The sequence below is a fragment of the Hippopotamus amphibius genome, chromosome X (genome assembly GCF_030028045.1).
Source record: "Hippopotamus amphibius kiboko isolate mHipAmp2 chromosome X, mHipAmp2.hap2, whole genome shotgun sequence".
In the NCBI taxonomy this organism is placed as follows: Eukaryota; Metazoa; Chordata; class Mammalia; order Artiodactyla; family Hippopotamidae; genus Hippopotamus; species Hippopotamus amphibius.
In genome coordinates this window covers 63,575,960-63,589,015 of record NC_080203.1, presented here as the reverse complement: position 1 = coordinate 63,589,015, position 13,056 = coordinate 63,575,960, and the positions used below count along the sequence as shown (strand labels likewise).

At 36.0% G+C, this 13,056-nt stretch overlaps 1 protein-coding gene across 5 annotated transcripts in view; it reads right to left on the bottom strand.

The window, feature by feature from the left end:
• CHM (CHM Rab escort protein) overlaps nt 1-3,889 on the bottom strand; it is a 244,442-nt gene extending 240,553 nt beyond the window's left edge. For 4 of the 5 annotated variants that reach the window (XM_057718481.1, XM_057718478.1, XM_057718480.1 and 1 more), the window contains exon 1: nt 3,826-3,889. In XM_057718481.1, coding sequence (XP_057574464.1) covers nt 3,826-3,874 — 49 coding nt within the window. In that variant the 5' untranslated portion in view covers nt 3,875-3,889. The remainder of the gene's footprint in view (nt 1-3,825) is intronic. The other variant, XM_057718479.1, reaches the window with a different exon arrangement.
• Nucleotides 3,890-13,056: the final 9,167 nt, after the last annotated feature.

The following is a 13,056-nucleotide window of genomic DNA, read 5'->3' as shown; positions in this document are numbered from 1 at the left end:
CACCCAGTAGGAAGGTTAAATGATTCCCATTATGCCACACTGCCACATCAATTCTGGACTATGATAAGCATGATCTAGCAAGGTAGTCAAGATTTAGGAGCAATACCCCTTGTAATTTCCCCCATGTTTGTTATTTTCATCTCATTTCTTTCCCCATAATCTTTAGCAATAAAACTCTTAAATCAAAAGGATCTATGTGTTTATCCTCTGCAAGAAAAATGTTAAGCTAGCCTACTCCACAGCCCATTTAGGGGAAGAATTCCAAAATATAATATGTGTGGTGTACTTTAGAAAGGAAAGGGATGCAGCAGGAAACTCTATGTGGTCTTCAGAAAGCACAAAGGATGCAATGAAATGCCCATATTGGCTTAGAACAGCTCTGAGCATGTGACTGTTAGGAATCCCAAACAGTTCTTCAGAATAGGCAACATAGTAAACGTCACAAGGGCAGGGGCTAGGTTCTCAGTAAATGTAGGTTGAATATTCTAAAAAATGTGTAGTCTGTCATTACACTAAATGGTGCCAGGTTGTTGTGCTGTCTGATGTAGGTTTGCATGTTAGGTGTTTGTCTCTCCCCTTTCCCATGAGGATATGAACTGTCACTTATGTCTAATGACACCTCCCACACACAGCTTTTGCAGAAGTTAATGTTTCCTGTATCTTCTAATAAGATGCTTCTAATATGCTCTGAGCATGCTAGAATTTTCTAAAATAAGAATGAATATGCTCTAAGTGAGAGAATGAGGGATTCCCCTATGTAAGAAGCATGCTGATATCATCCCACAACTCTTGTAACTTCCATCTTGCCCTTCTGTTGAGTGGATAGCTCTGCTGCAGGTTACAGATTACACAGGTCGCCAGATAAGTCACCTCCAGCGAAGTATTATGCTACTGGGACTATTTTTAACCTGCAACCAATGATACTTCTCTGTAACCCACAAAATTATCACTCAAAATGTCTTTTTAAATGGCAAAATGTCTTAAAAATGACAACCGTGCACCCAACCTGAAGGCCATTTTCTAGACACTTACCACTATATCCATTTTTTTTAATAACTGTCATGATTTTTCTCATTTTTAAAAAAATTTTATTTTATATTGGAGTCACTATATCCATTTTTGTCCTCTCCCTTGAGACTCCATTTGACCCTCTCCCCTTATTCCATTTTCTTCTATATTTTCCATGGTTCAAGTACTTTATCTTATTCCTCTACCTTTGGGTGTTTGAGAGATATTTCTTGTACTTTGTAATCAGGAGGAAATGGGCTTAACTAAGAAAATACATACAAAATTTTATTTTCCCATAATCTCTTCAAAACATGATCTTAAGGAAAATGCTGTGTTATGAAGAATGAAAAGAAATACAAATTAATCAAGGTCAAAGGATTTAAAATATTATCCACAGATTATTTTACTTGATAAAGCAATTGTCTCTTGATGACATTTTAACAAACTAAATCTGCTAAAAGAAAAACTGCATCTCATAACCTATTTCTTCTTGGTTCTGACACATGCATGATTAACTCCGCTTTTGTTATTAAAACTGAATCTTTGAAACTGCTTTTTCTATGATTTACTCAAGCTAGTACATTTAGTAAGGCAAACACATCTTAAAGGCCACTTTCAGCAAACTATTTTGGAAGAGAAATATTCCAAACACATTAAAAATCACTCTTATTTAGTAATGATTGGAATTATTGGATTCATTTATTTGGGAAATAACTTTTATCCAGTTTTTCCACTTTGACGTACCTAAAAACAAAGCTTCATATCATAAATTTAAACAATGTGCCTGAAAAGTAAAACAGTGTTCACTAAGTGATATGAAAAACTTCTAACTCAAGTTCTTCCCATACTTTGAGAAACAACATTACTCTCATGGAAATAAGTCTAAAATGAATCTTTTTCCAAATACACCAGATGCCCCCAAAGTAATTTTCTGGATCACTCACAGAATCTTCCTACCTCTATCATAACAGATGGATGTGGTCCATATTATGAACTGAACTAGAAGGCAAAATATTTCTTACGTAAGAATTAACAGCACTTAATAATAAGAATTAGCACTCATCAAAAAAATTAGCACTAATCAATTAAAATTTGGATCAAGATAAGAAAAAATATCTTCATGATTCAAAGTAATTTTTAAAACACCCTAAGTTCCAAAGTAACAACAATCAAAAAAGGCAGTAACACAGGACCCAAGTATAGTATAACAACTATTCTATGGATATTGTTCTAAGTTTAGGATAGGCCGGAGAGAATAAAGTCTACTGACTCCTTCCAGCTCTCAGCCAACATCTGTGCATAGCAGCTACAGCAAGGTTATCTGTAGCCATGCAGTTTTCAGGTTGAGAATAAACATGTCCTTGCTGTTTTGAGAACAATTACCCAGGTACAGCTAGAACAAGATAATTTTTGGTTAGACAACACTTGAAAGGTTATCTAGTTTACCCTGTCTAGATTCAAAACCAAGGAAACTGAGGCTCAGAGAGATTAAGTTCCTAGCCCTAAAAATTCGCACAGCTAGTTAATGGCCAAGCAAAGTCTAGAACCAAGTTTTCCCAATTATTTCTTTTAACATGGGTTAACTGAAGGTCAGAACCATTGATTCTCCTTCTGGTATGGAATGGACCTTTGGAAATTTACCAACTGTGTGATCTTGAGCAAACTGCAACCTTTCTAAGCCCTTTTCCTCCTCTGTATAGTATGGAGAATACCTACGTAACAAAGTTGTTGTGAGGATTATATACGGTTTGCTAAAGTGCTTAGCACATCGATTAGCAAACAATAAGCATTCAAAAATAGGTAGTTATTTTTACTCCCCGACCTAGAAACATGGCTGCTTCTATTCTACTGTTTAAGAAGACAATGAACTGAATTCATCAACACAACGGACAGGGTCTCATCCACCGAGGTTCTCCAGCCTACCACGTTCTGTAGAAAGGAGAATACCCCACCCAACAAACTATTTCACCCCAATTAAAATTCACCCTTTACACTGTCAAGAAAAACAAAATACCAACTGCTGCCAAATGTCTTCTGCCACGTGTTGTACGTGTAATTTGTCAACTAGAAATTTCAGGAGTTCTGGCACCACCCAAAACATGAAGAATAAACGATGGGAAAACAAAGGGAAGATAAGATCACACACCTGAACTGGACTCACAGACGCCTGCTCTTAGCTCATTTAGCTGTGGGTAAAGAGGTGGGTGGTAGAAAGCAAAATTTCCTTCAGCACCATAAAGCAGGAATAATGGCTACCTCAACAAATGACAACCCCCTAGGCTTCTCAACACAATAGAAAAGAATCCATTCCCTCGCCTTAGTAAATTAAAACGTACACGGGCAACAACTGAGTAACAAACTGTATCCGAGCTGCACTGCACCTTAGTATTATATAAATATATGAAAAATTCCCATAAAATGGCGAGACAAAATGATGGGGAATATCACCTTGAAATCAAAGAGGAAATCATGTCATGCCAAAGGTGTCTCCATCGATAGACTCCCCACCCTCCGTTCTCATGACAGTGCAAACCCACCTCCCTTTAAGGAAATTACAGGAATCACACTCAGCAACCAACCTCGGCAATCGGCATCGACCAGATCGACCCTTACTCAAATGGCGCTAAGCATCGCGGGTCCAAGCCCCTCCCTGGAGCTGCCAAGTCCCGCGCTGACTCCAGACTACCTCACTTCCTTTCCGTCCTCCCTCCCATGCTCGGCCCCAATATTTCTCGCCGACCTTCGCCACTGACAGAGAAGGTAGGAACGGGAGAGACTTCCTACACTTTGTCCAGGGAGTACCAGAGACACACATACCCGTCCCTATTACGACCACATCAAACTCCGAAGGGAGATTATCCGCCATCTTGACAGGAAACGTGTCATGTGACTATTGCCAGTGGAAATGAGATCAAGTTAGGCATGGCCCCCGTAGAAGGCGGAAGGGAAAACAGTACATTCTGGGTATTGTAGTTCTTGGGTGGGCGGGCCAGGTAAGCGGCTCCAGCATTGAATTTGAAATGTTTGAAGCGAATGTTAAAAGCTCGATTCACTTTCCAGGTTGAGTGCAGTGGCGCGTTGAGCCTTGAGGTTTGGGGTAGAAAAGAGTTGTAGATTTTTACTCTGATGGCTAGGAAGAATGTGGGAAGACCTGGGAACCCCAATGATGAAGCAAGAATTGTTAGGAGACACGGAGGGTGGAGTGAAATTGAAAGGGTATTGCTTTGTGAACGAAGGAAATTTTCATTGTAGCCTGGAAACTGTCTGTTTCTCCCAGCGTGTCTGTACTTTCGTTTTGACCCCCGAGGCATAATTCTTCACACGAAGACCTTCAAACTCTATCCCTTATCTTTTTTTGTCTCTGTCTCCGCAATGAAAACCCACGAAAAATCTCGTCCTAGCTTCGCCAGAATGGAACCGTCACTGCATCTGTATTTGTTTTAGTTAATCCAAACAGCCACCTTGGCTATATACATATGCAAAGTTAGTCTTGCTTTACGGGAGGGAAAGAAGATGTGAAAGCATAGTAGTTGCTCGATAGGCGTTTATTGATTCTGAATCTGGTTTTACATACGTATACAAGGAGTTCATACAATATTTTCCCAATAAGGTACCACAGAAATGATCAAGGTAAAGTGGCCTTTATATTAAAGTGATTTTATTTGATGAGGGGGTTTAGATTGCATGTGCCAAGCAAGTAATATAACTCTCATAAATATTTTCAGGGTCGGCCTCCTCCCACCCGCATCCTCACACCACATACTTAAAATGCTTTGGTGTTTCACAACACCAAAGCAAAAAAGAGGGAGAGGGTGCATAGGAGTGAGGGAGGGTACTTTTTTGATCCCAGAAATTCATTGTGTAGTTATTTTACCAGAGTTTCAAGTTAATTCAAAGAGAGTGCGATAGTGGACCTTCCCTTACACCACCTGACTGACCTCAGAGCTGTTTGTGGTTCCCCAGTCACACTGTTGCTCCTTCAGCATGGAATGATCTTCCCATTCTCTAGCTAACATTTATCCCCAAGACTCAGAGTTATTTCCACCACCTCCTCCTTACATTCCTCCCTATGTTGAGTTAAATTTCCCTACGTTTTGTTACCACTCTGTCATAATCTCTCATATTGCACTGCAAAGTATTTGCATTTATGTTGGTTCCTATACTGGACACATGTCCCCCAAAATACACACCCAGATATATACACATGTACAATATCCTAAATTATAACCCCCTATATGAAAGGGATTGTGCCTTACTTATCTTGTTACCCCCTACATCTAACATAATCCTGGTGTATAGTAGGAATTCAGTAAGTGTTTGCTGAACTGAGCTTGGCTCTGATTCCCCTAATAGATGGTAAGTACTATAGAGACAGGGACTGGGTCTTTGCCTTTATATCTGCCCATCACTAGCACGTGTCTTATATTTTGAAAATGCTCAATACACGTTTGTTACCTCATTAAGTTCCATGAAAATTCTTTAAAAATGTATTTTACTGTGGTTTTTGGCTGCATTTTGTTGAGTTTTGCCATAATCATTAGCAATATTGTACACGTACTAATATTGTTTATGGAATCTCTTGTATTGAACAGTTCTCTTGCGATAGGGTCCTCTGATGAATATTTTGTGTAATAGAGATTCCTCAGAAAAGTGAAATGTATTGTTCAGTAAATGACTCTGTCATTTGCCTTGATACAAATAGAAAGTTTTGAGTATTATCAGAATTGAAATAGATCTTATCTGTCAGATCTATGAGACTCTTAATACCAGCAGTGGAAATGAAAATTAATAGATTTCTCAAAGCAGAAAGCTTTCCAAAATCTCCTCTAACAGTGAGAAACCATAGGTGAGTGGTTAAAAACATGATAAAAGTATTTCTGTCTTACTTTGGAGATATATGTGTAGGTGTGTGTGTGTGTGTGTGTGTGTGTATCCTTTTCAATATGACCATATCTAACTTTGTATGTATTCAGAAATTTTCTAACAAATATAATCACACTGTGAAGATACAACTCATGAACTCATTTAATTTTCCTTAAATATTCATTAATTACCTGCTATGTGCAAGGCACTGACTTAGATGCTGGGACTACAGCAATGAACAAAACAGACAAAAACCTGTCTTCATGAAGTTTACATCTACTGAAGTAAAACAAAATAAGCAATTATTCTGTAGTGCTAATTTTCCACTGTTTTCCCCCAAATTTGAAATCCTTTTTCCCCCCTGAGGCTAGAGAGCACAACCCTCAGAAAGATGAAAGTGCCAGCCTATATTTAGCTGCCCTTTCTTTAACATTATCGCACTCTCTCTAGGCATGGAAAAGATTATTATATTAGAAAAATTTAAAGCATCTGCATGGGGAAAACACTCAAAATATCTTTTCTTCCTAATGCATTTTTGTTAATTTTTTGCAAGGCAAAAATGAATGTAGGAGTTGACAACATCAATAAAATGGCATAAAGCAAAGCAGCTTAATTGCTCTCTATTCTATTTTTCTAAAGACATTTATTTTTGAGAACTGAAATATTTTATTTGGATAAATCACAGTACAATGAGTTGATGGATACCTACAAATTGACTACCCCCTGTTAAATCACTGTGACATTAATTTTTTACTTAATGTTTTCCTGAATTGAAAAACTACAATTCCCTGAACATTTACCTTGTATTCAGAAGCTTATTTAACTATGGGACCTGATGTATCATATTTTTACAAGCCAGTAATTTACTGGTCTCTCTCCCACGTCTTTCCTTTGAGCTCGAAATCCCATATATCCAACCCTTTACTCAGTATCTCTTCTGAACATGTCCATTAGTGAATTCCTGAATATTTCAACCCCACTCCCAAACCTCTTTGTCCAGTGTTCCCCAGCTTAGAAATGGTACCACCTTCTAATCAGTTACTCAAGTCAAAAACTTAAGGATCATCCTTGATATATTACTCTCTTTCACCCTTAAACCAATTCACCAGCAATTCTTGCCAGATTTATCTCAAAGATAGGTTGTCCACCTCTAAATCTGGACTGCCCCCATAATCTTTTTCCTAGACTACTACAATAGATCCCAGCTGGCCATCTCATTCATGCTTGCTTCTCTCCAGTCCACTCTGCACACTTCCAGTAGACTTAAAAAAATTCAAATCTGATCATGTTCTCCTTTACCTAAAATTTTCATGATTTCCAATTGCTCTTAAAATCCACTCCAAGATTTTAAACGCGTTGTAAAATGCCCTGTTGAACGCAACAGTCTCATCTTGTACCTCTCACCTTTCCCTCTCTCTAAGCTCCAGCCATATTGAGTCTCCTTCCTTTCCTCTGATATCCCATGCTCCTTCTTACTTCAGGGCCTTCCCACATGCTCTTGCATGTACCTGAGGTGAACTTTGATCCTTCTTCCACCTTTCTTCTAGCTTAATCCTCATTTTGCGGTTCATTTGAAACAATACATAATCTGGCAAGTGCCTCGGTCTAGCTTAGGATCTCACCCTATACTCCTCCTCTGTTGAACTTTTCATGAAGGGAAATATAGAATTCCGTATGCAATTATGTGTTTCATATCTGCCATCCTCCTAGAAGATAAGTTCCACAAAGTCAAGGACCGTGCCTATATTATTCATTATTATATTCCCAGTACATCATTCAGTGTGTGGCAAATAATAGGCATTCAAAAATATTACACTTATGAGTATATGTCCGAAGCAAATAAAAGCACTATCTTGAAGAGATATCCATATTCATTGCAACATTATTCACAGTAGCCAAGATATGGAAACAACTTAAGTGTTCATGAATGAATGAATGAAGAAAATGTAGCATATATATGTATATTAGATATAAATATTATTTAACCTTAAAAAAGAAGGAAATCACATGAATGAACCTGGAGAACATTATGTTAAGTGAAATAAGCCAGACACAGAAAGACAAATATCGCATGATCTCACTTATAAGTCGAATCGTAAAAAAAAATTTTGTCAACCTCATAGTACCAGAGAGTAGAATGGTGGTTACCAGAGGCTGAGGGTAGGAAAAAGGAGGAGATATTGATCAAAGGGTACAAAATTTCAGTTATAAGATGAATAAGTTCTGGAAACCTAATGTATAGTGTGGTGGCTAGAGTCAATAATAATGTATTGTATACATGAATTTTACTGTGATTGTATGGGTAGATCTCAAGTGTTCTCACCACACACACAAAAAAAAGGTAACTATGGGAGGTGATGAATATGTTAATTAGTTTGATTATGGTAATCATTTCACACTGTATACATATATCAAAACGTCATGTTGTATACCTTTAATATATGGAATTTTTATTTGCCAAAAATAAATAAATAAATTTTAATCTACTTAGTGAATAGATGAATAATATGGTATAGGAATTCTTCAGGAAACAACATAAGAGTACTATTTTAAATGGGAATAAAATGAGTTGTTTGCCCAGTAAAATGTTTCATCAGCAGGTTTTGTGTTTATAATTGAAGAGCTAATACACACGTGGTTAATAAAAAGTTAAATCAGCACAGAATGTCATACAGAGACATAGTAATAAGTATCCATACCCTCCTGGCCCCCCTATTGTCTTCCCCAGAAATAAACACTGTTATCAGTTTCTTGTGAATCCTGCTAAATATTGTGTGTGTGTGTGTGTGTGTAGCAGTAATCCATTTATTTCTTTCTTGACACACACAACGGCATGCTGTAAACATTATTCCTTACTTTAACCTTTATTTTTTCATTTAATATATATTTGGGAGATCCTGTATTCTCAGTACATATAAGGATGCCTCATTTTTAATGGCATCCTATAATTTCATTATATGGATATGCCATGATTCATTTAATATTCCTTTATTGATGGATATTTAGTTTTTTTCTAGTTGTTTGGTACTATAAATGATGCTGCAATAAACAGCCTTTTCTTAAAGAGACAGTATAGGATAACGGTTCTGAGTTCAGGTTTGAGTCCCTATTCCATCCAACTGAACAGTCTCAGGTAAATTATATATTCTCTCTGAACCTCAGTTTCCTCATCTGTAAAATGGCGACAATAATATTACTAACCCTCCAAGGTGGTTATGAGGGGTAAATAAATTAAGTGCTTAAAACTATATTTGACTGGTAGTAAGCACTCAATAAATGTTGTTGTTAGTAGTAGTAGCCACAACAGTAGTAGTAGTCATTGTGAGCATGTGGGAGATAACTTTCACCAATCCGACTTGCAAAAATGAAAATATTTGATAACATGGTATTGGTAAATATATGGGAAAGTGGCCACACTGATACATCGCTAATGGAAGTGGAAATTGATATAATTTTTTTGAATGGTGATTTGGCAATATCTGTCAACATGTTAAATATATATACTGTACTGGGGATTTAGCATTTTCTCATTTGGATTTTATCCTACAGACTGGTGAACTTTTAAATTCTTATTTGCTATACTATAACACCATATTGATCATTTAAATATTCTTCTGACCCTTGAGTTTCAAATTCATGTGATCAAAAAATGACTTTTTATGTTAATACTTATTTTGACATGTAGTAGCATAGCATAGACAATCTTTTATGCAAAAGTATATAAAATGTGTTCCCTCCAAGATGGCTTGGGAACTGAACATATATACATATTTAAGAAAGGCTTATATAAATTCAAGAATCATAAATTCTTGGGTAGGGAAGTTTGTTCACTGAACTATCCCAAGCATCTAGAAGAATGCTTGTAATTAAATAGGTACTTAGTAAATATATCTTAAATGCTGAAGGGGTGGAGAGCTATAATACTGCCCTATGAAATCCCTTTCAGTACCATGGTTAATCTCTTTCCCAAAGTGTGTTCCTGTGGGGGCGGGGGGAGTAATTCTTCGGGATATTAATAGGGGTTTCATGATCAAATACATTTAGGGAGCAATTAAAGTTAAATAGTTTCTTGAGGACTCTTCAAATCTTTTATAATAAATATACATGTTAACTATGAGGATTTCATAATAACTTTTCAGCCACAGAACACACTTTAGAAAACACTGGGCTGCAAATGCTCTGATCCAGAATGGCATTTCTTATGTTTTCATAGATAATGTTTTTGCCCCGTCATCAGTTGGACACGCAAAACAATTTCTAGGAATGGTAATGGGCCAGATGAACTGGAACTATTACATACTCTTCCCAGATTTCAAAGATATTAGTACAGTTTATGATCCAGCAGTCACATAATTTTATACACACACACACACAAATTGAATCCACTACAATAGAATCTCATTCTTACTATATTGTAGAAAACCAAACTAACCAGACGCTGATCTTCTACTATATAAACTAAAGCAAGAGTGTCATGTAAACCATCAATACTCTCAGTTCTTTAAGAGAGCTTCTTAGAATATAGCTATGTCTGTATGAATGTGTAGCTCTTAACATCCCCCCCCCCAAAAAAAAAACCGGGCAATAACAGTTCAGGAAGTAGATTATTAACATCTTACTACAAGTTCCAGACTTACAAAGGAAAGCTTTTAAAAATGAAGAACTAGTGTTAGAGCTTGCTTTGAATTAAAATTTTTCTGTCTAAGCCTGTTGTGGTGGTGGTAATAAAAATTCACAAGTGCACGTGCTCTGGACAATAAAACATAGCTAAAAGTGGAGAAAGTCCAGTCTACTGGAGAATAATCTAAAATTACACAAAGTATTACTTTTGTGAGCATACAAACTCTCTGAGTTTTACAGTATACCCAGATGAAGTCAACATACTTTTCCATTTCAAATAAGTACAAGTATTATTACATCCATTTTCTGTTGTATAAAATTCAGGTTCTTTGAGTTCATGTTCATTTCCATCTTTAAAAAATAATAAATGTAATCACGGGAATCATTTCCATTATATCAGAAATATATTTTTAAGTGCTAGTTTTAGTAATAAAATAATTATTTGTAGTAACTATTGTATTTGTCAATTTCTTCGATACAAAAATGTTCAGAATGTGTTTGCATTTTTTCATAGTCCTTGCAAAACAAAATAATAAAATATGAATAATTTTGTGGGAATTTCATGAACCTTTACAGAAAGTCTTGCTGTTCTTCTTTTAGCTGTTTAATTGTAATGTCATAGTAACAGAAAGCAGCATACCCAATTCTGCATGGATGAATAAGCACATTCAATAAGGAAGATTTAACAGAGTAAATCAAACACAGGATTAAACATTTTCTGCATAACAGACCACAAAATGGGCATTCATTTTACCAATGGATCCTTGGCATTAGAAGCAAATAGAAGTGCATACCAACATAATTAAACTGAGTATTCAGTGGCCTCATTGCAAAGTTTCCCTATATTTTATCGAACTAACATCCAGTTAATTAGAATTGTCTAAACATATTCAAGCACACACATTGAAAAGATTAAGTATAAACACTATTCACTTGCCTTCTGTAATTCAATAAAATAATTTGTTTTCTTCTGTTTTATTATCCCCAAAGTTTGAATGTAGCAAATTTTCTGTATGGTTGCACAAAGTAAAAAGTTTAGACAAACACATGGAAATTGCAATAAGAGATGGTTTCCCATTTAATTGTATTTGATTTTTCATTTTTGATAAGAAAAAAATTCTTATTTAAATAGATAATTAATCTCAAAAGGTGAGTCATTTTCCCCAAAATTTGCTGACAAAACCTCACATCAAAATTTATAACATAAATATTCATAGTAAAATTGTATAATATTCTGTAGTTTGTGCCAGTAGTCTCTATTATTTGTCTTATTAGTACAATCTGTTTTACTATAATACATTTATGTTTTATCTCAATGCAAAAGCATTTTAAATTAGTCTTTATCAGGAAATGGTTGAATAACCTAAGATTCACAGCTTTTTGCTTTCTCTGATCCTCAAGGATAATGTTTTATTAAATCTATGTACGACTCAAACATTAAGAATAGAAAGATTCATTTCATGTTTGAACTAACTTTGTGACAAGTTTGAATATGATGAGGTCATTTGAACCATACTTTATATTCTCTATAGGTATAGAAGAGGAGTTTTGAGAGAAATATATGAAATACCTACTAGAAAGCAGGAATTGTTTCTGTATTTCTATAGTACCAATGTCTACCATTGCTACTGTACTTTCTCCTGGAAGCTACCCCTCCTACATCCCTGCCAAAAGACAGCCATCATGTTTTAAATACCACATGACTTCAAGCCTCTAACCATTCGAGGAAAAAGAATAAAGCTGACGCAAGAGAATCCATGGCTTGCCAAGATTTACGCCTAGACTTGAGGCCTGTTTTAAAAAGATAACCTGGGCCAACCAGATTCCCTGTTCAGGAAATTCTAAATAAATGATATAAATAGAAGATACAGTATAAAAGAAGCTGAAAGAAGTATTGAGATTTGTCTTGATGTAAAGTGGGCTGGAGCAGCCATTGTGTAAGGCATCCATCTTGTATATGGCCATAATCAAGATAAATACCAGAGGAAGTCAACTGGTAAAGAGAAAGAAGAGTAGAAGAGAACTGCAAAGAGAAGTATAGTTGCCACGAGAACAAGAGCAAGTTCCTGCCCTTGTGAGGAAAGAGTTGTGGTGTCTGTCCCATGATGATTAACTGTGTTTCGTTTTTTATCCTTCAGTTCTGGCAAACTCCAGTGTATCCTTATGCTAACACACCCTTTTCTTCAGGTATCCTGGGTGAGTATTGCTACCAAAAGAGTTTTGATTAAAAGATTTTAAAACACCCATGTAGCCAAGGACAAATTAGCATAAGGGCCCTACAAAATAAGAGACAATTACAGATGGTTCTCTGCAAACTATTTCTCTACCCAAAAATTACAGCTGAAAGAGGTTTTTATTATCCATTCAAATATTATCACAATTCAAATTTAAATGGTGATCAAGAAATCATAGGATGAGAACAGATCTTAAGAGATAATCTGCCTATCCTTTGCCTTCAGCCCAGTTCATAGCCCAATTATTGCAGGTGGCTGGAAGAAGCTATTACATTTTTAATACTTCTGGAGAATTGTATTTCACTCTTTTTTGCCCATTTCTTCACTGTTA